The sequence below is a fragment of the Cuculus canorus genome, chromosome 8, assembly GCF_017976375.1.
Source record: "Cuculus canorus isolate bCucCan1 chromosome 8, bCucCan1.pri, whole genome shotgun sequence".
In the NCBI taxonomy this organism is placed as follows: domain Eukaryota; kingdom Metazoa; phylum Chordata; class Aves; order Cuculiformes; family Cuculidae; genus Cuculus; species Cuculus canorus.
The window spans coordinates 26674530-26702401 of NC_071408.1; the positions used below are offsets into that span (position 1 = coordinate 26674530).

Here is a 27872-nt window from a genome sequence, read left to right on the forward strand (position 1 = left end):
CCAAAATGAAATTATTCTTCATGCACACATGGTTTTTTTCTGCTTTTTGTCAACAGCAGGATGAACACCATCTCCCCTCCTAATTCACCCTGTATCCTAAAAACAGCCCACAAGAAGAAAATGCTGCATTCACTGAGCAGAGAACACGAGGTAAAAACAAAAGCACAGGATCACACCACTTTTTATTTATAGCACAAAATCCTCATGAGTTTTCCCAGACTCACTCACCAGACCAGCGGTAAGTGAAGGAGCAGATTGTCCAAGGGACTGATTTCTCATGCGGACCAGGTTTGAGGTATCTCCAGGTGGCTGCCATATCGTCTGTCCCACTCCACTGTGGACACTATTTGATAAGGGAAGTAACTGTTTTCCTTTAAAAAGAAAACGAAAATACTATCAGCTTGTTTTTAAACAAGTTTTCAAGCTCAAAATAAAATGCTGAAAACAAATATTCAATGTAGAGAAAAAAGCATTTAATAGAAAAAAGCAACTTAAAGGTTTTGCAAAGTTAGAACCTGTAAGAGCAACCTGTAAGAGCACACCACCTGCAAATTCATTGTTTGATAACCAAGTGTTTGCAAAAAATCTCTTTTATATTACGAGGTAATGGGTAAATCCAAAACCTTGTAGAAATAGACTTCTATAACTTTATGCATTTCCATATTTCACAAACCCTAATAAGGAAATAATATTTTTCTGCCAATTAAAAAAATTCTTTTTATATAGAGAGGAAGTGCTAATGCAGCAAAATCTCTTATGTAACATTTTAAAAATTCTTGTGAAAAGAATTGTAAATTTAATTGTAAAACATTACCTCTTCTAAAAAGCTAAGACATCCTCACCTTCTTCTACCATTAGAACATTCAGCAGCAGATTTCATGCAGCTGTGATCAGAATATAGTGGATGTTTAAACATCGCTTCGCTTTGAACCATGGATGGATATTTTCTGTTTAAACAATTTCACTATTCAGCAATATCGTATTATCTTAAAAGCAAAACAATCCATAGCTTTCCCAAGTCTCCCTTTATCTGATTGATTAGTGCAGACGCTAATCTGTCATGCTACATACACAAACAATGAGAAGAGTAGTTCCTATCTCGACAAGTTAAAAACCGCTGCACTTTACTGCAGGAAGTACAGTAGTCATTTAAAAGGATCTGCTCGATACTTTTTTTCTTGTCAATATAACGCTCCTTTTTGAAAAGCGTCAAGCAGTAAATTTCCACAATGAGAAAGATCTAAAGTCAAAGTAGGTCATATTTTGATTTCATGGAGCTTGACAGTTTCCTTTTACAATGTTATTCCTGAAAAAAGAAGAGAAGATAGATAGCCTTGTGGTTAAAAACATGTAAGTGAAGAAGTCTTAAATCTGGGTTCCATTATTAGCTTCCAGATGAATTCCTCTGTAACTCTGGTCAGTCAGCGTCTGTACTTCAGTTTCACCATCTGCGAAACGGGAGTGAATAATACCTCTTTTCCTTAAAATGAGGACTGTGAGACTAAATTACACACACTCCTCCCTTCCAAGCACAGTGAAGACAGTTGCATTCAGCAGATTATTATACGCTCATATACTGCAACAGGAGACACAGGGGACTAAGACATTTGTTGTAATAAGTAGCAGGGAGAAGTCTCTGTCTTTAATCACACAACTGCAGAAAAATACTTTTTTTTCTCAGAGGTAGTAAGCTATTTTGCAAATTCAGCTTCACCTTAGAATTTGGAAAGAAACACTACATTAATTTCATAAAAGCAGCCACAATATTTGGAAAACCATCACATAATGTGATCAGTTGCGATGCTGGGGGGGAGGAGTGCGAGTGGTAGCTGTGGTGTTTGGGGTTTTTTTTTTAATTTGCTTATGCTAATTTTCTCTGAAAGCTGTAAGCAATGGCCAAGTACACTTAAACAGAATAACTCCAAGTGTACAACAGATGAAAAAGAGCAATTTTGGCTAGCAGACACAGAATATTTTAGTTACTTCTCAGTCCCACTCAAGCTGCTTCCAGCTATGGACAAGATTTTAATTGTTTGCTCATTTTCAAGATTATGTGTAAGTACAATGACTCCTCTTGTCTGCAGAGATCTAAAACTACAGAGAAGTACACCCCTGCATTTATCTCAGAAAAGCACTAAAAAGGTAGCCTATAGTAGAAATTCAAATCATATTATCTAACAGTTCAAAATGTCAGTGTTTGAGAGCAAGAACAACATCATTTAAATCTCCATAAGATATAGTTATCAGTATGTCCTTTTAGTTCCACAAAATCTGAATCCAGGAAGATAGATTTTACACTTGATGGAACTCTAAGCCAAGCAGTTTGCGTGCACACTCATCTGCACTCTTAAAAATTATTTCCTTCTCTTGCAAAAATAAGGTGGAATTATTTTGGGGATGGAGTTCAAAGCTAAAGCCTTTTCCCTGCCATGCCTCAAATCCTAAATCTATTCCAAACACCTACATTTAAAATACATATTTGAATATCTATGGGTTTTTAATCCAATTGATCCTATTGAGGCTTTTTCCTCCTTCCTGAATCAGGCTACAGTAGATTGAAAAGTCATTAAGAAGCAGCAACAAGTTCTGGAGATCATCATTTCAGAACAGAAAATTTACAAAAATGTCATTTCCAAACATAAAAATTATTTCAATAAAAAGAAACAGAACTACTCCAGTTCTCCTGCTTCCTCCTATTTACTTTTCATGTCTTACTTCTACTGAAGAAAAAAACCAAACCCAAAACGAATCTCAGTACTATCTTTGGTCATTTTAATCAGTCGACAGGTGTGTAGTTAATAAGCTTCTGTTCTCTAGTGATAAACCTACCTTAGTGAACAAACTTATATGAGTGCTAAGCACTATGAATGTTTCCATTTTTCAGAAACAGGATACTTATTACAAATAAAACATTCGGACAAAGCCAAGCCAAAATAAAATGTGTGTACTTTACTGCTTACTTAATTCTATTCCACCTACAATCTCAAACATTAAAATATTTATCTTCTCTGATAAAGGATGGAGGGACCAGGACTGGATCTATTTTCACAATCATGTAAGTCAAGGCCGTGTTGCTGCCAAAATGGGTAGTTTCACTCTCTCCCCCTCCTACTTCAGAGTTTCTAAACATTCACCTTGCACTGATATGCAAATAGTTAAGCATCAGCCTAATGAGGGAAGAAAGCTCGACGTTAACCCTACAGCACAACTAGTCAAGCAATCAACCTAATGAGGGAGGAAATGGTCTCCCAAGTTAACCCTACAGAACAACAGTGAGATTCAGGTAGATCAGCCATTCCATTCTAAACTGATCGTGCAGGTCTGTATGTTCTAATGTCAGCATCACAGACTTTGATACCAGCTTTAAACAGCTGTGAAACCATCCCCTAGTCCACATACGAAACCTTTGAAAAAGAAAACTACTGAGCCTGCTCCTCCACTTTTTTGGCTAATTACTATACTGTGTTCACTCCATGGTTCTACAGTTGACAAACTCAACTCTCTGACAGGGTTGAAGACTGTGTTCAGAAATAATAAAAAAAAAAAAAAAAGTTATACAAACTGAAAAAAACATCTAGTTAGTAAGCAGGAATTTTACTTTGAATCACGAATGCCTACAGTGCTTCTGAAGCCAAAAAGAAACTAAATAATGGTTTGAACCTGATGTAAAAGTCAACTTCCCAGTAAAAAAATACATAGCAAAATAGGCAAGCTTACAGCCAGTGCTGGCCTTAAAAGCAGACGAGGTAAGAATGCATCACTGTCTTGCCCGAAATTCCACTGTTCCCTTCTTTTAACTTTGCACATCAAGTCTTAGCTTCTAACTTTTCACACTGGGCAATACACAGGAATTGACTGCAAATCCAGTCTCTCTTTTTCACTCTTCTACTAATATCTGGTTTTGCATCTTTCTTTCACATAAAATTTTGTGCGCCTTCCCAAAAAGACCTCTAGTTTTAAAGAGTTTTATCAGTATCTTGTATTGCAAGTGTTATGCTAACAATTAATACTCCACCTTTAATACTAATGAACTGTCATATGATCTTTACAAAAGGGCATACCTGACAAAGAACTTGCCAAACTACCTCTTCGCAGCTTGCAGTCGTCTTGACTTAGCTGACGATGGAGCTTGGTTTTCCCAGCAGATGAAAAGATGTCAGGATTACTGAGCTTCCTGCAACGTAGCGGAGTGGACTCTGTTATCATCTCCTGTAGAAAGAAAAACAAGCAGAAGTTCATTAATCACAGCTAAGTATCCGTCTTGTGAAACATCTCCAGTGCATAAACAAGTCTGTTTAAAAAAAAACAAACTAATAAACCACACATACAAAAACCCCAAATCACTTAAAATTGCAAATCCCTCTCTCTTGTGTCACGTATCTGTGTGGAAAACACATCACAATATCTCAGTCAACTATGGTTCTTGAATCACTATTGCTGCAGGGAATATCATTAAGAATATTCGGAATTAGGAGGCAGTTATGCTACAGCACTTATTTGCTCTTCCAGTGTGTAGGAAAAGAGGCTACTGAAAAATCAGGTTCAGCTTTGATTCCTGATTATTTCCTGCTAGGGCAAAGAGTATTTGCTCTGAATTTCTTGAATATTTATTCCATCTAGTCTATAAATAATACACCTATAAAGAAAGCATGGCGATGCCTAAGCGCAACACAAAACTCCTATTATGAGTCACAGGTCTACCACAAGACCATCTGTATCACTAAATAATAATTTAACGAGATCATCCTTTGTGTAACATCTTTGTTTCTAACGTAAACAAAATCAGACATGCGTTTGTCAGAATCATTCCCACATGTGTAATTCCTTTCACAGCGTACAGCAAACCTTCAATCGAAATAGCAGTAGGTAGAACAGTGCCAAACACAACCACAGGGCTTTCCTCATGCATTTAATTCTTCTGGAGGTGTCAAACTCTCAGTTCACACTGAAAGAATTACAAGCACAGCTATCATGCATGAATTTGAAGATAATGTGACACTTTCCGTTATAGCCTATATAGATTAACCTGGTCAAGTCCTCCCTTCTCTGTAGTAGAGCAACACATTCCACAAGTCTTAACGGATATCTCCATTTTATTTCAAATGTCTCTCGTTAGCTCTACAGTACTTCAAGCAATGCTTATCCTCATCAAATATCATCTGAAGCAGAAAATAAACTGCACGGAAACAAACTGAAAGGAACTTTCCTGCATGATACATTACCACATGGTTTAACATAGTTTTAAACCACATTTAGATCAACACTTAATCTACCAGTAAGCAGTTTTTAATTAACATTTGCAGGTTGCAGTCAAAATCTATTTCTGAAGTTATTAATTAAACATCTATTCAGTCTACAGCGTTATGCCTCAAACTGCCCAATCCAAACCAGGATGACACACACTAAAAACTTCAAGAATTCTTTTCTTTGGGGGGAGGTGGAGGGAAGGAAGGACATAAATACAGTGGTTTTACATGAAAGAACTGAATTTGGATTTTAAACAGAATCCTCACTTAGCTCTGAGTCACTCATTCTTGACCCTTCTTAGATCCCACCTCCTTTTAATCATTTTAGCACCTCATAACAGTAAATAACTTTGTTATTTGTTTGAGGGACAAGAGTGCTTTGCTCCACATCTGCTTTGGTGGCGCACACCTCTCAAGTTGAAAGGTACTGCACTGATACAATTTCTTCCTCTGGTTATGGTTAGACATTCACTCACTACACTGTCTAAACCAGATCAAGAGAGACACCTGGGTTAAAGTAGGTCACTTCATTTATCCAGTTCGTCACACCACTGCAAACACTTATGTTGGTGGAAGAGTGGGAAGAGGCATGAAAACAAGTGACCTGGGGCAGAGAAAACTGCTTGAGCTGACACCTACATTAATCTTAAGGTTCTTCACATACGTCTTGCAGCAAGGAATCTCACATTTTCATTTGATCTTTTCCACAAAGGTACTGCAGACCTTCATCTCCAGCAGCCTATGCTTCTGTTTCTCTGTCATTTGGAGAGCTGAAAGACATCTATCACATCTGTCGGTGCTTAGGAGCAAGCTAAGTGATTTTGAATTATGACATTAGCAGTCCCCCAGCTCGCCTCCGAGAGCTGCAGAGGCCAAGGGAAGAAAGGCTTTGCTGTTTCTATTTGGAATGGCAGAAAGCAGTTACATGTGTATGCATGTCTAAGTAAAGGTACAGAAACACACACACACTTTTAATATCACTTTTCCTAAATGTCTGTAACACCTAAAACACATCATGTGCTTCCCAGCTGTCACAGTCAGAAAATACTGTACCTCAGAAAAAAACATGGGCACTCCAGGTCAAGAGAAAATTAGTTAAAAATCTCACCCAGACAACCCTCTCCCACTTGTTATGCTTCAATTCTAACAACTGTTCCCAGCATCCTTCAATATCTAGTTACTTCCCAGAAATTCGCCCCAGCTGTTGAAAGGTCCTGTGCAGAAGATGCTCCTGGTCATCCCCTCAGGCCACATACTGACTGCTTACACAATTCCCTACAAATGCCAGCTTCATTCCCACCCTCACGCTGCACAGACCGTGTCTGTCACCGTCTTGCCTTCACCAGGATTCCTTTAGGAAGGGGAAGCACAGCCCTGCTTGCACCTCTACTGCTCCTCCACCATGTTCAGCCGTGTTGGAAAGAGGGCAAGCAGGACATCGATGGAATCTCGTGCCAGCAAAAATGGCTGCCTGCTACAGCCCATCCCTCCCCAAACATATCTGCACCCAAAACTGACACAGAATACACCCCCTACTTGAACTGTAGCTTGGGGCACCCCCTTTACATCCTGTTCCTTCTACCCAGCACAAATGCTAGAAAATAACTTGGGGAAGGGTAGGCAGGAAAGAACATCAGGAAACAAGGATAAGGCCATGTGGAATTTTCTTAGCTACTTCTTTGCTGTTACTTCACTTCCACAAACACCTCACACGTCTTGATGATGATTCAGTGTGACATCCTTAGAGTGAAAGGTACAGCTTACCTCGCTAACAAACCTCCAATAAATTTAGTCATTTTACTCTCAAGTCAGCAATTAATTCAGCATCTAAACCAAGAAAAGGAGCAAAAATCAGCACATGCAAGAAAGCAGGACTTTCTCTTCATCTGAGATAAAATAATAAACTATTATTTTGCCTGCAAAAAATTTCAGCAGAATGACACTGTCCAAAACCAATTTTGAGATTATTGTATTAATAAGAACACCCATCAGCAGGTGAAATTAAATTTTAAAGACTGAGTTTTGGGGGTTTTGTTGTTTTGGGTTTTCCTCCCTCAGGTGCACATTCAGCTCTCCTCTAACACACACATATATGTCTCACTCTCAGTGTATCTCAACTAAGAAAGAACATTCATTCATCTGGTGCATCAAAGGAAGGAAAGGCAGTAAAGTCAGAAACAACAGTACTGTAAGTCATGTTACAAATAATTTCTGTATTTTACATCTCCTTTGCCACCCAATATATAGACATTCGCATACACCTACCAACTAAAGCATGTGCCCCTACCCTTCCCTTTCCTCTCTAAACAGAATCTCTTATCAATAAAAAGATGACAAATTCTTGATATTTCTTTCTGAATTACTACACATAAGCTTTTTCAATCTGATAATATCTAAATCAGAAGTGCACCAACTGATGGGAGCACATGGGGCACCAACACTGAAGGGCACACCTTCTTCTACCACAATATCTGCTCAGCTGTGACATCCTGCCTACAGCCACCTTTCAGATCAACCCAATGGTGCACATTGCTCCTCAACAGCATTCCATATCCATTTCTTCAACAGCCATCCCCAGCTTAAGCAACTCCTCCCCACCAGGACTTGTACCACAAAGCTATGAAAGGGACAGTGGAAAGGGAACAGCTTCACACACTCCCCAAAGAATCTACACTGTCTTCTACAGGGCTTAGTACATATGGAAAATTCTTCATACACCTTCTTTTGTTAAGCACATTAAACACTTGGGCAATATTGAGAAGACTACAGAGCTGTTGAGTGTTTTGAAGAAAGGGACCCCAACCGCACTCTGTAGGTTTATCTAATGTTAAACTCACTTTTCAAATACCAAAAAAAAATCCAGCACGCTGTTCTGAGATAGATAGCCTGTTGTGTTTTAAAAAATGAAAAGTACAACACAGCCAGTTTAAAGTTTCCTTTTCTAAGAGCTATGCCTACATTGTGTGAGCAAAACAACGAAGAGGGAAAGTTTTAACTCAACAATAGAGTTGTCTTTCCTAAGACTGTAACTTATTTCACTCGCCCACCAAAGCCCAGCTTTAATATCACAGTTCATAGACAAACTACATAGAAATGGCAGCAATTTATGTCACCAGTCTTAAACAAGGAAGGAAAAAAAACCTACAGGAAGAGTTTTTTCCCTTGTCCTTGCCCAAAGCAAGATTTAATAGATACAAAGGACAGAAAAATCTTATACAACATTTCAAACCAACGGATGAAGAAACTCTTTGCAGCGATAAAGCAAAGTTTTGCTTAGATGCTTTCAAATTAGTAAATTAAGCCACCAAAGCAAGTGGTTGAAGAATAGATTACATAGCACAGACTGCCGTAATTCTAAGGACTCCACTTTTACTTTTGAAAAGAAAAAAATTATTGCAGCTTTAGAAATGAAAGCATCAGTAAGCACGTAACAGAAACACTGCTCACGCAGTGTGAAAAGGACTATGAGCCTCTCTTCATTAATTTCTTTTCAAAGGTGACAGAAAAAAAACCTTCATTTACTTCGGATTTGTGGCTTTTGCCACAAGCTAAAACTTAAGTTCAAACAGCCAGCTGAAGCCTGCAAAGCTCAGGACTGAAGATAAAAGCATCACACAAACGATCTTGATTTGCTAGGCAAAGATTATTCCTAGCAGTCCTTCAAAAGGAGAATACAAAAGTTTGCTCACGTAACTGGAAACAGTAGGATATGAAGAAGAATGGCAAAGGCTTTTCTTAACAGTGAAAGGTTCTGCATTTTTTCAGCTCAGTCACTTACCACAACTGCACAGAAAAAGAATTGGAATAGCTGTGGCACTGGAAATACATACAAGTCTGTGTCTCTTGTTGAAGTCTCACAGAGGGGTTATAACACTCAGCAAGATGAAAAATCAGACAGACTGCAACAATAGCTGCAGAGAAAAGACAAGAAATCAAACGTGCTTCCCGATGTGTAAGATTACACTAATATCCCATGTTACAAACCTGATGCGGTAATTTCAGAATACAGCTACCACAAACCTTCAATCATCTTTTCCATTCCATTGCATAGGGAAAGTCTCCCATGCAATTCAAGCAAGAAATAGAAGAACATACACAGATTCCATTGCAATGATTTTCAGAAGCTTTTTTTTTTCTAAAATTAATTTAACAGTGCTGCAAGAGAGTGACACAGCACAGATCCTCTATCTACAAATGGCAGACAAATACTGAAAGCACGGATGCAAGTCAAAGCACTTCCTTGAACTGCCAAGATGAAGTACCACACAGTTAGTCAGACGGATAGATCAGCAACAGATTAATGTTGGGGAAAAACTTCTTAAGATCTGTCTTCATGGCCTACGTTTAAGATTCAACAGATCACACAAAGGAGCACTTCCTTACACTAATTGTTCTAACTAACTGAAAAATATATTCTTCCTGGAGATCTCTACAACATGCAAATACTGTGGCTAACGAATACTCAAAGCTGCAGGTCAAAACATGTTTAAACTATTAGTCAGGGTGGGCAAAGGGAAACAAAAATATCTACAAAAAAGTTTTGTATGACCACACAATCCATCAAAAAAAAAAAAAAAAGAGAAATCATTTTTTCTAAAGCCTAATGAGTACAACAATCTAAGGTCATCTGAAAGTGAATGCTAGCAAACTGTCAGAAGGAAGAAAAAAAATGAAAGTTTAAATACAATAAATTGGCAAAGAATACACTAATATTAGCTCATTTAGTAAGGAAGAAAACCAGTGACTAATGCACCTCAACGATAACTTGACACTTTCCAAAATTTTTAAAGCAATAAAAAACACTGAAAGATGCATTTTCTATTTTTCAGTAGTATTGTTTGTCTTTTAAAAGATAAAAGCCTGTTGTGTCACAATTGGGTGCACATATCTAAGAAGCATTCTCTTTCTTCTCAGCCATTCCCCATCACTTTATATTATGTGTGTGCATATCCTTAACAAAAGATAAATCTGGTCCTGTCATTAGATCTCCTCTAATATACTTTAGAAGACATTGAAAAAGAAAATTAAAGGCTTAGAGAACAGATTGCAAGCCAAATAGCTGTCCAAATAAGTAGTAATAAACACAATGGAATCTTAGTACTTATGCTTTAGTATTTAGCACTGAAATTTGCCTTCACTTTCTATCCTGGACATGACATATTGAAGGAAGAGGCCCAGAAGTTTACCAGGAAGCTGAGGTGAGCCCAAGTGTGACCAAAATTGTAGGTTCAATAAGAACTCGCAACTAAGACTCTTCTTAAATATATCTGCTTAAGTCATGAGCTTGCCAGCAGCATCCTGAAAAATGTCAGAGACAGCAGAATCAAGGAAAATTACATTAAATCAACACAGCCTCTTAGAGGCCATAATATGTTGGTTTACTACATCAACGAGAGAGAACAGCTATACAGAATATATTACATTATATAAAAGTGTCGGCATTTTAAAGACAGAAAAGAGTTTCACAATATTTTTCTCTTTAATAGATTTATTTGAAGAACTTTGCAATAAATCCCAATATTCCGACAAAGGTAAATATATAAACTGCATTTAGTGTCAATACCAACTTTTCAGAATTACTGGAAAGCTAAGTGTTATTGCCACAGTGATGTTTTCAATAAAGATATACGGTTTGTGAAGATATACAGTTTGTGAGGATATACCTTCCACTGGATCAGGCTGTTCAAGGCTCCATCCAGCCTGGCCTTGAACATCTCCAGGCACAGGGCAGACACAGCTTCCCTGGGCAACCTGTGCCAGTGCTTCACTGCCTTCACAATGAAGAAATTCCTCCTTATGTCTAGTCTAAATCTGCCCCTCTCTAGTTTACAGCCATTGCCCCTTCTCCTGTCACTACAAGCCTTTGTAAACAGTCCCTCCCCAGCTTTCTTGTAGCCCCTTCAGGTACTGGAAGCTGCTCTAAGGTCTCCTCGGAGCCTTCTCTTCTCCAGGATGAACAACCCCAACTCTCTCAGCCTGAATACCAATAGCTACCTCTGTAGTTATAACAGAGATGACAGAAAACATATAAAATAAATTTAAATCCTTCTGTAAAAAACAAAAATCTCATTTAAAAACAAACAAGAAAAGAAAGAATGTTTCCTGAAAGAGGTAGTGTCAAAAAAACTATACTAAGAGATGAACCCTCCTATATTGTGCTTCCAATGGGAGGATTTTTCTCCTGATAACTCTTAGGAAACAACTCCAAGGCATGTTTGATTAAAAGTACTGAATTAGAAGACTTAATGTTGTTTCACAGGGAAGTTCAAGTTGTTAACTTTGTTGCCAAGTGTTCCCAGCTGCAGGAAGGCATTTAAAATCTTGTTAAAAAGAAAAAGTAAATATTTACAACTATGTGCATTATTACTGCCTCTCTGAGAATCAGTGAGATGCAGAATCATTTCATTCCTAATGGAGCCACAGGCTAGAAGACACGGTAATTCATGATTGAGTGATAATAGCTGAAATGTTTAGTCCTTATAGGAAAACACAAATAACACCACAATGGTTTAACCAAGCAAAGTATTTGATCTTACTTCAGGATGTCCCTACTAAGAGACAAGAGGGTAGTGTAATTCTTAAATTCTGCTTGTAAATGCCTAAAGGCAAAAGAATTTCATCTATGGGAGAAAAAGCTAACAGAGCCTCTACTAAAGTCTGTATCAAACTTTACAGAAGCTCAAAGAAACCACTATCAATAAATATATCAAAACTCAAAACCCCACAATGTGCTTGCTAGTTATACTGAAAACAAAACCAGACTGAACAAAGACACTGCACATTAAAGGCCACATCATTCCTTTATCACTGATATCCTAGCATAAGTATTTCAAACATCAAAAGGTTGTACAAACCATGGAAATGAACTCCTGCCCAGATAAAAAAAAAAAAAAAACATGAATAACTCTATAACCTATCATCTGTCCATTAGACTCCTGTCTGCTGCAAGGATTGAAAGAATCATGACTGAAAAAAATGTGATTTGTATCAAAATTTATCGTTATAAGACCTCAATAACACCTTCAGCCTGAATATTTTCTTTCGTTAAACTCAGATGCACCAAGCGTGTGATGAGTCTCAACACCACTGGCTTGTATTGCTGCACATTCTCTTTAGCATCCTATATGTTATCAAATACTCAAATTTATCTTCTGTATTCTTGTTTATTAGATATTTTACAGTCAAATAGAGATATATGTTTAGATTTGCTAAAGACCATAATCCAAGGTTTCAACAAGCCAAAACTTTTCTCATTAGACAGTTTCTCACAGACTTATTCAGCTCTTTATTATGCAGAAAACACCTCATTTAAGACCTTTTATTACAATCATGCTGTAAGAAGGACTAAAATGGAACTGCTTAAGCAACCAGGCAAGCAGCAGAAACACAGCTGTATCTTATGCTGTGCATTTAAAAGACCTATAATTTCATATTGCTTATAAAAAGGGGAAGAATTACCAGAACATAGTGCAGGGTGCCTGAATTCCCTTCAACACAGATGCTGATTTTTTTTTTCAATGAGTGAACTTTCATATCTCCAAATATATTTATTTTTGTTCACATCACAAACATTGTCTTAGTGTCTCTTTATCAGGAAAAGAGCAAAACAACATAAAATACCTCTTTATACCTGTGTAAATTCTGTTTAATGCCTATAAACAAAGTTACAGTCAAGTAATTTTCATTGGCAACATAAACTCTGTTTATTTACTAAGATGAACAAGACCTAGTGAAAAGTTAAAAGTTCATTCAATTTACATAAACAAACAACTGCTTCATAGCAATAGGGCCTGGAAGAGAGTTTCACCTAATTTTATACATTACAGACAAGAACCTCTGGGTCACAGTTCAAAAACCAAAAAGTTATCTGTATTAATATTTGATTCTCAACCCAAAACAATATAGAATGTTTAAGGCACCAATAAAATACATAAAATACCAGCTGAAAATACAAAGTTTGGCAAGTGAACAATAATTCAGTGTAGTAAGATGTGTCCACTGTATAAAAACGACTTATTTACTAATGGTGCAGAGACCTTTCCCAGAGAAAAATGTTAAGAGCTATTAAGTTTAAAGTATAGTCTTAAATTAAAGTCTCTGTTGGTCCAATATGAGATACAGCCCTTAAAAAACATTCCCAAGGCTAAGGGGGCTAGAAATGAGAAACCCATGCCCAACTGCTGTTCCAAGGCTTGTTTCAAAGGAAGCTGCCTACAAAGAAAAGAAAAAGGCAACTCACCAACTGAACTTTAGCGAGGAACCACTCAGGTGAGTTAAAGGGGCTTTTCTAATTAAGTATTCAATGACTACTCACAGACATTTAACACAATTTTAAGACTTGATCTTAATTCATAAAGCTCACTTGAACAGCACATACTGCTCAGCAAGAAAAGCATGAAATCAAAACCACTACGGGAATCCTCTTTAACCACACTACTTTTTTTCTCAGGATACTTTCCTATACCATAACTATCACCTGAACAGTAGCAGCAGTGGAAACATCTGGAGGTAGACAGAGATCAGTAGTAAAATAAAATCTAACAAGGCACAACAGTCTGATAAGAGATAGAACACTACTTTCTCACATTCCTGACAAAGACCAAGATGCATTTTAATCTGGAGTTATCATCACTGAAGACAATCATCGTTTACAGTAGGAAATACTTTTTTTCACTTGTGACAGTGAAAGTTCCGGTGCTTTGACCTCAGTATTTTTGTCTCCATTAACCATCTGTAATCTTCTCACTTCCTACCACAAATGGGGTAAGCACATCGATGCACTGCAAAAACAAGAACCAGTTAATGCAAAATTTACCCAAGAACAAGTTTTCCCTCAAACTCTACAGCAGATCTACACATATGGAATGGGGAAAAAAATACCATTTTATTATAAGGCTGTAAATAAAACTGCCAACGGCTTTAGACCTAAAGGAAATGAAGTCAACCTTTGGAAGCACAACAAAAGCTTAATCCTTAGCTTTTCTTAACAGAAATCACATTAAATGGCAGACAAAGATAAACTAATTCACAATTCTTATCAATGCCTGCACGAAGAAATGGAGCCTGTACTGTCTGGCACAAAAATTTCTCCTCATCAGGCAGCATGAGCAGCTCCATCCCAAGGAAATAACAGCCAAAATTTCCTCGAGGACAAGCCACGTATTTCTTCCCTTCTGCTTGAGAACAAAAACAATGCCCAACTGTTAGGTTAACGAACATCACTGGGCATCAAGTTCAAAGCGAAAGACTACAGTCAGCAGACACTTCTGCTAAAGTGTCTGCAAAACTGGCAAAACAATGCTGTAAAACAGATTCCCCCCTGTCCTAAAACCAGGGATCACTGCAAAGGTCAAAGAACACGCAAATAACTGAATGCATGATTTAACTTTCAGGGTCATGTATTTTTGACACCATCTTCACACTGCACAGGTCCATTTTAAGTCATATAATAAAACAGAGAAAGACATATTTGTTACTAATATGCCACTGCATCCATCTTTGACTAAATGTTCAAATATCTAAACGCCTATGGTCACTATATTAACTATACAGCTCAGTTATAAGCTTCCCTCTAAAACAGTGATTATAATTTATTTATTTTTTCTTAATCTTCTGGTGCTGTCCAGAACACTTAACATCAGTCCTGACCACTAGATTTCCTTTAAAGATCTTTTCTACGGTTCCACATTAAGATTTGATTTTTACACTAATAAAATGCTTGTAAATACACTAAAGACTGGACGGTGTGATTTTAGTGACTAATAAATTTCTTTTAATTATTAAGCATTCCATTTTTTGAGATGACATTTCCCTACTCTGGGGCCTTACAATGGCTTACAATTCACTCCATTTCAAACGGCAAAAAATAAACCCTTAAGAGGCGCCGTCAGTAGCTCTCTCATCCAGCTCTCAGTGAACAGGACATGCTCCTGCAGGGGGCTGGATTAGATGACCTGTAAAGGTCCTTTCCAAACCAAAGCATTCTATGATCTACCAGGAGATTAACAGAACAAACAGAAAAAAAAAATGCAAAATATTCAATTATTTTACTGCTTATTGGCACTTTTTTTTTCCCCTACATAGCTCCACAAGTCTCCCCACACTCTTTTCCAGTTTGTCTTTCCAAAAGTTTAACACTTCACTTGCACTGGTGAAGTTGGATTCTTTGGTTCTTGCGCGCACTTCTTCAGAAAGGGGAGAAAGCAGCATCAAGGCCAAAGGTATCTACGCAGATTTGCCAATTTGAGTACTTTACAGTACGTTGTAATGACAAATTGTATCTTAAGGCAGAGTGCAGAGAAGGACAATTTGATGATTCTAAGCTGCGTATTGTTCAATGCAAAGAGAAACAAACCCCAAGTTTAATACTTGAGATAACTGGAAAACAACGTGCACAGGGAAATAGCCTTCCTGGAAACATGGAACCATGCTTGAGCTATTTGTAGAGTATAAATGGTGTCTATGGTGTTTATGAGGTCCTTCTGCACGTGTATGACTCTTGGTATCATGAAAAAACCACGCACAAGTTCCAGCTAATAATATGTCTTCCTGAAACGTCATATAGAAAACATTTTTCACAAGAAAAGATTTTTCATAAAAATCTTCAAGCTTCCTGAAATGAAGCTACAAATGTTTTCACAAGTTTTCATCCCACAGACAGTACTGAATTCCCCTCGCTCCTCTGTGGATGTACCTCTTGCACTTACTGTTTGACTGGATTAAGAAAAGACGACACAGTGTCTCAAGTCTGGGTCTAACTGTACACATGATTCAATCATGCTAAAACTGCTTTCTACATTCTGCAGGCCAGCTTTTGTTCACCATTATAACCATTCTGTATTTTCTTTTCCATCATGAAAGACAAGGTGGTCTGTGAACTCTTCCATCAAATCCTAGAAGGGAAAACCAACATGGATGGCAGAACCTAAAAAAAAAAAAATCTTCATTTTTTGAATCCTGATGTGGTAGTAGCTAACATCAAAGTGATAAACACACATTGTGTATATTCCGCTCATTTTCTTAAGCTGGCTCACAGTCACTGCAAGAAGCCAGGGCTAAGAGAACATAGCCTCAGAGGAGCAACAAACTGAAGTGTTACTGAAAATCTGTCTTGAATGGACTGCTGGATGTTTGGACAATGTGCAAATAACGGAAGCAGCACTCCAGAAGTGCACCAAAATTCAGTTTATCATAACTGTTGTTAAATATTTTCACTATTAGCGGAACTAGCTGTGATGCCAAAAACCTACAAGAGTTTCAGAAATACTAGCATGACACAGTAAAGGCCCCAAAAAATAAAGCAGGTGTCATTCAATTAAGTAGTTAAATAACTCATTTTGGCTTTGTACTGTTGAAAATGTTTATGGTGGATTACTAGTCGCACTGTGGAACAAAAAACATTAGAGAAAATCTTCCTATATCGACAGTTCATGAAGACATGTGGACTCTAAGTGAATCAGAAACATTTCAAAAATTCCTGAGCTCCCCACAGTTCAGCCTTAACACTGCTACGTTCTTCTGGGAATCTAAACAGGAATATGGAACGTTTCAAAGCACCATCTCACTTTTACATTCAAGAAAATCTAGACCAACTAAAAGGCTTTAGAAAGTAGTTTATTGTTAATTGGTTACTATATGTTTAACAAAAGTGAAAATATTTATGATGCAGTTCTAATAGCAAAGGTATGCCTTTTTCCCGGTAACGGAGCATTATACTATTTTTCCATGTAAATAATGGACTTCAATTAACACTACAGCAATTCCAAATAGCAAAAGACTAATTTTTTTATTATTGCTGGGTTTTCAGTCTTTAGCCCTCTTCCTTCACTGCACTCTGATGTGTACCTATAAGAGAACATTAGAAAATAACTTCTGACAGATTACTACTTTTAGCATTCATGGGACCTAAACTGTAAATTGGATAACACGCTACACAAAAAAAACACAGATTAGAGGAAAAGCAAGTAAAAAAAAAATGTTTCAAAGCAGGTTTTAAAGGTCACGACAGTTACCTTATTACAAACCAAACAAGGCCTTCAGATCTTTCTATTACATATTGTGGAGTGCCAACTTCCTACGGCCAAGAGGGACATCTATCAAGACATCAAAAAAAACAAGCGCATCTTCTTCACCCAAAAGAGATTTTTCTACTACCTTCCAAAAAGGTAGAAGTTTTTTGAGTGACCATGGATTCAGCTTCATCTTCCAAAGAGCAGTGTTTTCACCGGCATCAAAACATACTACACCACCACAAAAAGACACTAACCACAACTCTTCGTTATTTGATGTGGAAATGAAATTGCTAAGACTCTACATAACCTGTCTATTTAGCTGCTGAGGTTCTTGAGGAACAAGGTCTTGATGGGTGACAAAGCTTTTTGTTTCGACTCAAACAGTTCATTAACCTGGTGGTCTTCACTGCTTCCTTAGCTTCAGCTACTCAGGTTCTATGAATAAGAATTAAATAAGAGTAAAAAAAAAATATTTTAAAGAAATGTCTATCATATTGTACCTATAATAATTCACTGCATTTCCTGTAAGCACCAAAGCTATATTGGTTTATGGAGCACAACAGACAGCTCAGGCAATAATAACAACCTATCCGATAAAAATGAAGAACTGGCTCTTCTAGAGACTCTAATACCTTTACGGGCAGGGGAACACTGACGGTCTTTGCGCTGCAGGAAGGCTTATGAGCTTGCTCAAGAAGTAACTCAACTTCTAAGTGGAAAGTCAGTAACACATACCCATTCCTCCAACACAATGCACATGCGTATTACTTGGTTTCCCAAAGCACACAGTCACGATACCACAGTGTTTCTGAGTCTTTTGTAGATGCCCAATCCCAGCCTGGGACAAGCACCCCACAGTTGTCCTCAAGTGCTCTATAAGAAATACCAAGTAGCAACAGCTTTTCCCTTCAAGCTATTAATTGATTATAACAAGTTCCCACACCAAATCCAGCCACTTCTGACAGACTTCTTCTGGCTTCTTCACCTCTATACTCCTTTTGGACAAGAAATTGAGTACACTGCTGAACTAAGACACAGATCACCAGCAATGTGAACACCTAAATATTTATTACCTCCCCACTGCCTGCTTTGGTATTCTAAAATGCAAGATATGACATTAGTGTGGCTAATATACAACATATGCTCTTACTCTTCACTTGTGACAGGAAACTGAAACCTTATGTGAACAAGCTGAATCATCCAAGGCGCTGATGCAATGCCTACCTACTTATTGATTTACACAAATCGATTTAAACAAATTAGGTTCATCCGTTAATATTCAACTTTGTGGGAGATGATGATTTATTACGTCAGGCTAGAGAAGTGCCACATGCCCTTTGGCTCTATTTTGCTATTACCTAACAAGCCCATGGCAGAATTAGTCGGCTGACTATCCCCCGAGCCTGCTTTTAGATGACTCTTCTTCAGTCATTTTCCCACACACACACTTCTGAACATGAGTACAAACATACAAGTGAACTCAGAGTGACACGTGGCCAGCAAATGTCATTCCTGCCTGATTTAAATACAGAAAGGCACAACTATAGCTAATAAAGAAGTCGAGCAGGTGTAGCGCTGGCATCAACAAGAATCAGCTTATGAAAGGCAGTGACACATATCTACAGGACACTGAGAGGTTTGTTCTTTCTGGCTTCTTTTCCTGCCTCCTCAAGAAAAGGACAGAGAGGTAAACAAGGTAAACAGAGACAGACCCATACGTGTCACAGGGAACAGCTCCTTCTTCCACAGCTATGCTCTGCCTTCTTCACTACCTTTATTCCTTCACAGGGAAAGAGATAAACTTAAGAAATTAAACTCTGACAATGAGTAAGAACGCCTGCTAGCCAATCAAACGTTCTGGACTCTGGTTCACCATATTGGATGCTTTACAGGCTAGAACTTAGCATCTTCTCATACCAAAAAAAAAAAAAAAATAAAAAAATTATTTGTTGCCATCTCCCTAAAATGAGAAAAGGAGCTAGACAGCAACAAAGAAAGGGACATGGGAAAAGGAAGCCTGAGGTCTACAAACAGCAACAGAGTTTTTAGCAGTAAGTCACATCCACAGCTCATAAGTTAGGAGTCTTTATTAATGTCTTCCTCAAGACTTTCTTTTAACTTTTTCGATGAAACAGGCATGGACGGGGATTGTCCTAAAATCAGCCCAAAACTGCAATAATATCCCAAAATAGGTAGCTGGAGGTATTTATGTAAGCAGATGGTTCCTAGTCTTCTTCAAGCCAGCAGCACTCTGCCCTCCTTTTATAAGAGGGGGCAATGATGATTATGGAACATATCTGGCTATGTTTTATCTATATTTGTTTTTTATGGAAATTGAATGTGGATATTAAAAACTACACTTGATTGCAAATGCAATCTGCGTTGGTAGTGATATGTCTACTTGACTCCATTTATTTCTTGGAAACAAACTTCCCTCTTCTTCAGATTCATCCCAGCTTGTAGGTTTTGACATGAAGTTAAAAGGAACAGCTTTGAGTGTTGTGAGCTGTTAACCATAGGGTCCATGGTTGGGGAGGAAATGAGGAGCTGCGACACAGCTCTGATCAGCAGCCTGAGAGAACGACGTGTAGAGGGAGCTCAGAAGAAAATTCCAATCAAACTCCAAAAGCTTGTTTCTTCACCTAGCAAACAAAAGGGAAGACTACTGGCAGACATAACCAAAGAAAACCAAACTGTTATGCATTCTATGTACAGGGCTCATCACTATAGACGTACTGCCTGCAATAGCACTGATGGCACCTAGACGGAAAGGAAAAAAAAGAATATGCTTATTATATTTGAAGCACAAAAGTTCTGATTAGGAGGAAAAAAAGATCTCTTCCATTCCAAGGCTTGCCACACAGCAAGGGAAGAATGGTAACAGTTTCTTTGCAGCTGTAGAGGCAAAACAAATCTGACAAGCACTCTGGGATTTCTCCCTGCTGGTCACTGACTGCCTTCCAAAAAAATGAACAGGGTGAGAAGAGAGCGGAAAAAATCCTTTACCATTCCTTCCTAAAAAAAAAAATAGCATGAAAGGGGGGATAAGCCTTCTAACCTAACATTTATAAGTACTCTTGGACTGATTTGCATGATGTCCTGAATACAGGAAACAGAAATATCCACATAGGCATAATATTACAAAACTTTCTCTCATACAACACACCCAACTGTGGTAATCCCCAAAACTGTTAAAAGACAAGTATCGAACAGTAGTAGAGAAGTAACCTTCTCTGCCATCACAGGGCTCCAGGCTGCTGCCACAGTAACACCTATTTTTGGTGCACACGCTCCAAGACCAGTCAGGAGGAAAGCACACAGTGCTAGAAGCAAAAGAACTCAGCTCTATGAAGCAGAAGAACTCCACGTCTTCTGTTCCAACTGAAGCTAGATTTTACATTTTAAATACTTATGCATGGAAAAGATATCAGAGAGTAGAGAATTTTTACTGCCTGTGCTAGCATAGGCATATTCCACAGCTGAAAGCTAGACATCAGACAAAACAAGCCTTGAAATAAGATGTGGTTTAGTTTTCTATCTGCAGGAATAATTAAACATTGGCAGAGCTTTCTAGAAGAGGTGACAGACAGACCATGATCTAAGGCTAAGATAAGATCAATTTCTAAAAGAGATGTTTTAATCTATCTTTCAGGAGAGCTCCACAGACTGCACATGTGAGGAAACCATACCAGATAAGCACAATGATCTATTTTGGCTTTGGGAAGTACAGATCTACAAAGTTTCAAAGACACAGGAGAGAGAGAGAGAGAAAAGAATACTTCTGCTACTCTTAAAGTTTGCAGCACTACAGTTCCAAGTGACTATAAACGATCTGATTGTTAAGTCAGTCATCCTGTTCAAAGGTCAGGAAATACTTTCTACCCAATGCAGAAATGACTACATGTACTGTCTGGGGAATACGCAAGATCTCCCTTCCTCAGGCACATCAGAATTTACAGCTGGAGACAGCCTACTGCACTGAATGCCCTCTAGAAGGGGTCCCCCAACACAAAACTAAACAGGACCAAGGAGGTTTTACATCTTTCTCAATATTATAACGCAGCTTTGCCTGTTGGCATCAGCTGAACACCTCCTATACAATGCAGGTGTGCAGCAGGAGAGCCTCTAGGTTTAGGAACGTTTCAGTCCAACTCTTCAGCAGCAACAGCCAAGCTAAACTTCGTAAAAGACAAAGGGTCCACCTAACCCAAAATCCCACCTCTACTGCAGTCCCTCTACCAGCCCCTTGAACTGCTTGTTGAGACTCTGCTACTGTTATCCCTGTCGTCTCTTTACTATCCTGCAAAATCACAAAGTCATTGAACCTACTCATAAATCCTCTCCTGGCTCTGTGCATCCATAGCAAGAGGACAGGAAGCTTGACAGAAACGAGGGTAGCATGCTGACAAGCACGGGGTCTGTTTCTGTTCCCACGTCCTGCCACATCTCCAAGCAAAGCACCATTGGGCAGCACCAACTCATTCACAGGATGCCTTCAGAGCAGAGAATGCTGTTCAGCAACACTCAGTGCCCTCTGGTTTTACTCTTTTGACCCTCAAGCTCCACTCCAAGACCTTCCACAATACTTCAGCTTTCCTTGTATCTGTTTATTCATTCGTGCTTTCAGAGGAAGATAGGATTTAGATTTGTTAGGGAGAAGCTAACAGTCAATCCTCATGAAAAAAACCCAAAAACAATAAAAACAGCAAAGGCACTTCCTGCAGGCAAGTGAAAGCCTCGTGCATTTGCCCTATTGTAATGTTTTCCTAGGTGGTAGCTAATCTGAGCTGCTTCCCTCAGGTGGATGCAGTCTGCCCATTTAATAACCTTCACTAGATTCCTCTTCCAGTACTTCAACTCTGGATGCTTTTTGCATCCGTTACATCCTTTGGCAAAAAGCAAAGTCATAAATGCATTACTTTTTATGTGAAGATCCACCTATTTTCAAGCCTGAATCCTATCTTAACAATAGAAGGAACAGTCAGATGCCATTTGCTATCCACCTTCTACATACAAACCATGGTCTTGCTCACACACTTCCATCATAACCCCCCTAAATCACATCTTCTAGACACTGAAGAATCATTTGCATGAGTACTTCAACCTTGCACTTCTACCTAGGGTAGAAAATGCTAATAAAAGCACCTCTAGCAAATATTAGCTATGATCCACGTGGGGTCTCCCTCAAGAAACATCACAATGTCCCAAATTAGTTGTGTAAACATAATATGGAAACAATATAATGTTTACAACATGCCTCTGGATGAGGGTGACCATCATTCATAAGCAACAGTAACTTTCACCCCAACTTTCCATTTTCCTCCTTCAAAGCAGTCAGCAAGCATACAATGATAAATCTGATTCTTTATGGAAATCCAAGTGGGCTGTGTTTGACAAAAATGCCCTCACTCAATGAAACTAAGCTGTCACCGACAACTCAACTATGAATTAATGACTGATTAACAGACAGGAAATAAGAATTTGCAACAATAGGCCTTTTTGCCAAAACAGAAGGATCACTCCCACTCCTGTGGAGTCCCATGGGATCTGTTCTGGGACGGATACCTTCAACATCTTAAGGCAAAATCTAGCAAATAAGCTTAACACTTACGTGACAGACTTTGCTGACAATTATTCAAGGTTACAAAAGTGATGGCCAAACATCACATGAAGACCTGAATGATACTGTTTAAGTGGGCTGTAAGATAGCAGACAAGATTAAATATAGATAAATGTAAAATGATGCATAGAGTAAAAAGAAAATCCTAAATTAATATACACAATGACAAATTCTGAACTAGATATTAGCATTTAAAAGTGTGATAGTAGAGTTAAAACAGACAGTTCCACAGAAGTGCCAACTCTATGCTTAAAGATTGACAAATAAAAGCAGGTAAAAGATTAAAGAATAAAACCTAATATGCTATATGAGTTTACAAGGTGTCACAACTGAAATACTGCAGCCAGTCCTGGTTACTGTTTCCCAACTCTGCATCTCTGATCTCTGCATCACTGTCTCCTATCAGGAAAACACCTGCAAAAGGTGCAAAGAAAACAGCAAGGACAATGAAGAAGATAGAGTCACTTCTTTCCAAAGCTCCTCTGGAATTGTCACAAGCAAGTGATGGTAAATGAAGTAAACAGTTCTCAAGCTGTAAACCACACAGAAGATGGGTTTTCTTCTTCATCACCTCTTCCAATAAAAGAATTAACAAACAAGGCGTGAAACAAGCAGGTAGAAATATCAAAAACAAACAAGAAGAAGTGGGTTTTCCACACAAAATGTGTTTAAGCCTTGCAGCACTCAGCCACAGGATGCGGTGGATGCTACAAGCACACACAGCTTCAAATACTGATTGGACAAATTCATAGGAGAAAAAACCCACTGGGGGGACTAAAAACAAATATCACCTCTAGTTCAGGAAATCTGTGAGCCACAAATTACTAGAGGCTGGGAGAGGTATTTCCTCAATATACACTATGCTCTTCCCCAAGCATCTGCTTTTGGCAGCTCAGTGAGGCAGGATACTGAGCTGGAGGCATCTTTAATGTGACCGAGTCCAGTCATTTTTATATTCCTGTGTAACTCATAAAAAAGTCAAAATATTAATCATACATAATGTCAAGTGCAGCACATTAAAGGACCAAATTTTCGAAGGCCTAAAGGTCAGCACAGCGATTAACTACACAAGGCATGATTTGATAGGTATTTTTTCCAGCATTAGAGTAGCTTAGTCTCCCCCCCCTCAACCACAAACTTGCACAAATGTATGGCAAACGAACTGTGAAATCTGAATTTAATTCCGAACGGTTCCCTGCAGCTGTGTGCACTGCTGCATCGGTACAGCCGAGGGCATATACAGCTTTGGAAACAACAGTGCTACTCCAGTCAGAAGTGCCCACAAAGGAAAGATTTGTCAAGCTACAAGCCACATCAGTGAAAACAGAGTATCACGCTGCCTTTTGCATCTCAGAAAGCCCTTTCCACTACAAACACGTTATCAACTCCTGATGTTTAAAGAAATAGTGAATTACCGATACTAAAGACAGAAATGTTGTGAGTAGACTTATCCGTCCTGTTTATCAAATTTGTCCAATGTATTTATTTCCAGTTGCCTACTGCATTTACAAAACTTCCACCACTTCAAATGGAAGAAAAAGGGGAAAAGGGGATGAGGCTCTCTAAAGCTTTAAAGATTGAAGGGGTGTCTCACAGGTCGTGTACAAGCTTTCTTCAGCCACAAAACTCCTGAAACACTCCATTACACTGAGTACCTGCCAGCAACTAAAGCTCCGTTCCTACAAGTCACAACAGGTCCTGGTCAGAGCACCCAAGCTAAAAACAAACTGGCAGTATCTCCCACTAAAAAACTTGTGCATCTCAAAAAACAGCACTTCTGAATTTGCAGCTTTTCCTGTTTTGTAGTATTAATGTTGTTTTGGTGAAGCTTTCTGAGTGTTTCACTACATTATATGGTCCGCAGCCTGTTCTGTATGCATGTTTTGTGGAAAGCTTAGTTCACAGGCAACAAGAACGGAAATCAGGTTCTCTAATTTTCATGTCAATATCATATGCAATATGTCAAAACAGCACAACACCTTGCTATTGCATTTGATAGCTCTATCAACCTCTATTTTAATGGACAGTCAGGAAGAAACTAAGTCATTTCCTCTTCTTTTTAGATTTTTTTTTCCTGAATGAGTATATTGGTGTTCTTTAATTGTTTCAGGAACTGATAAACATCAAAAGCAGCAGCACCTCTTAACTGCCTGTCTTGACAAGGCACTAGAGAAGAAAATTAAACAACAGAGCTCTTTTCCTCCAGGGCCCAGTCTGAGAAATCCATATTTAAGAGAGATACACTAGTTAAAGCCAAAATACAGCTCTCCTATAACTGAAGACAAAGTAATGTGGATTTTCTAGAAAAAAACAAAGAAAAAAAGTAAACCTGCGCATCTGCAACAGTGACATAAACTTAAGACACCTTTCTGACAGAAAAAGTTAAATAACCTAGTTTTCCAGTTTGCTCCTAAAAATGGCAAAACAATGAATTGCTGCATCCTGAGGAAATTCATGCTTGCGATACTTTCTCCTCTTCAAAAAAACAAAAAACATTAGTTGCCACCTACATTTTTTAACTGCTATGTCTCATCCCCCATTTTTCTCTCTTGTGAAACTGGGGATATCAAGACACACCAAAACTAAGTTTAAGACCCGTTGGGTCTCAGCCCGATGAGCTTTAGCAACAGCCAGCACAACCTTTTTTTGTGAGGTGAAGACACATGGAACTTGCACACTCTCACTTTTAACAAGTCTATGCATCTTCAAATATCAGCAAAAGTACATTTCGTAAATTAACCACTTCTTGCATTAAGAATTAAGACCCCAAAATGCTGGAAAATGCATCACAATTAATGTCATTATTAGGAGTGACCTACAGAAGGTTGTTAACAAGAAGTATTCTGTAATTATTCATACCATATGAATAATTATAATAATACCTGTCCACTACTAAAATATATCTCCCTCATTCATCCATCTTTCAAACACCTCTAGGGATGGTGATTCAACCACTTCCCTGGGCAGCCGTTCCAGTGCCCGAGAACCCTCCTGGTGAAGAAATTTTTCCTGACATCTAATCTCAACCTGCCCTGGCACACCATGAGGTCATTTCCTCTCATCCTATCACTTCTTACTTGGGAGAAGAGACCAGCACCCACCTCACTACAACCTCCTTTCAGGGAGTTGTAGGCAGCGTTAAGGTCTCCCCTCCTTTTCTCTAGGATAAACAACTCCAGTTCCCTCAGCCAGCTCTCATAAGGCTTGTTCTCCAGCTCCTTCACCAGCACTGTTGCCCTTCTCTGGATGCACTCCAGCACCAAAACATCGTTCTTGTACCGAGGGGCCCAATACTCAACACGGGATTCAAGGTGCAGCCTCACCAATGCCGAGTATAGAGGAAGGATGACTCCCTTGGTCCTGCTGGCCACACCATTTCTGATACAGGCCAGGATGTTGTTGGCCTCCTTGGGCACACTGCTGGCTTATATTCAGCCGGCTGTCAAGCAGCACCCCCAGGTCCTTCTCTGTCAGGCAGCTGGCACAGGTGGATTTCACTGCATCCTCCCTGGCTTCTCCACTGGCACCACAGGCAGGACTTGGGACACTGTACGTAAAAGGCATCTTACCAAGAGGATGGAGACTCCCTTTATATAAGATGTCACATGGAAAAGATGAGGGGTAATGGGTGGGGAGATTCCAAACAAATATTTTTCACACATGATAACAGTTAAACATTGGAATAACCTCCCCATGGAAGTAGTAGATTCCTCTACATTGGACACTTCAAGGGCTCAGCCCGACATGGTTCTGAGCCATCTCATTTCAACTATACATCACCTAAAAAAGCTTGGACTTAAGGTGCCTTCCAACCTGGCATTCATCTAGGATTTACGCCTTGCTGCCAGGACATGGGCACCCACCAAGCCTGCGCTTTTCTTTCCTGGAGGGGACACTGTTAAGGCTCAGCTTGACACAGTTCTGAACCCTCTCATTTAAAAGGCTGCACCAGATGATCCTTGAGGTCCCTTCCAAACAGACATTCATTCTACAATTCACTCCATGCTGACAGAACGCAGACATGGACCAAGCCTGCCCTTACCTCTCCTGGAGGGGACACTGTTAAGGCTCAGCTCAACATGGTTCTGAGCCATCTCATTTAAACCATACGTCACCTAAAAATGGTTGCACCAGAGGTTCCTTACAACCTGGCATTCTTTCTAGGATCCACTAAATGATGCCAGAACACAGACATCAACCAAGCCTGCCCTTCCATGTCCTGGAGGGGACACTGTTAAGGCTCAGCTTGACATGGTTCTCACGATCCCATTTCAAAGGTTGCACCAGATAATCCTCGAGGTCCCTTCTAACCTGCCATCCATTCTGCGATGCGATGCACTCCACATCGCCAAAATGCAGACACCCACCAAGCCTGTCCTTTTCCTTCCTGGAGGGGACACAGTTAAGGCTCAGCACAACATGGTTCTGATCCATCTCATTTAAAAGGCTGCACCAGATGATCCTCGAGGTCCCTTCCAAACAGGCATTCATTCTACAATTCATTCCGCACCACCAGGATGCAGACACCTACCAAGCCTGCCCTTTTCTCTCCTGGAGGGGACACTGTTAAGGCTCAGCTCAATGTGGTTCTGAGCCATCTCATTTAAACAATGTATCACCTAAAAAAGGTTGCACCAGAGGTCTCTTCCAACCTGGCATTCATTCTACGATTCACTCCACTCTGACAGAATCCAGACAGCCACTAGCCTTGCCCTTCTCTGTCCTGGAGGGGACACTTTTAAGGCTCAGCTCAACGTGGTTCTGAGCCATCTCATTTAAAGGGCTGCACCAGATGATCCTCGAGGTCCCTTCCAAACAGGCGTTCATTCTACAATTCATTCCACACCACCAGTGCACAGACACCCAGCAAGCCTGCACTTTTCTCTCCTGGAGGGGACACTGTTAAGGCTCAGCTCGACGTGGTTCTGTGCCATCTCATTTAAACCATGTATCACCTAAAAAAGACTGCACCAGAGGTCCCTTCCAACCTAGCAT

The 27872-nt window shown here is 39.2% G+C and overlaps 1 protein-coding gene across 6 annotated transcripts in view; it reads right to left on the reverse strand.

Moving 5' to 3' along the window:
- Nucleotides 1-27872, reverse strand: part of MAST2 (microtubule associated serine/threonine kinase 2) — a 196705-nt gene that overhangs the window by 168025 nt on the left and 808 nt on the right. For all 6 annotated transcript variants that reach the window (XM_054073775.1, XM_054073774.1, XM_054073773.1 and 3 more), the window contains exons 2-3: nt 4062-4209; nt 229-371 (exon numbers count right to left, since the gene is read on the reverse strand). In XM_054073775.1, the coding sequence (XP_053929750.1) occupies nt 229-371; nt 4062-4209 (291 nt within the window). The remainder of the gene's footprint in view (nt 1-228; nt 372-4061; nt 4210-27872) is intronic.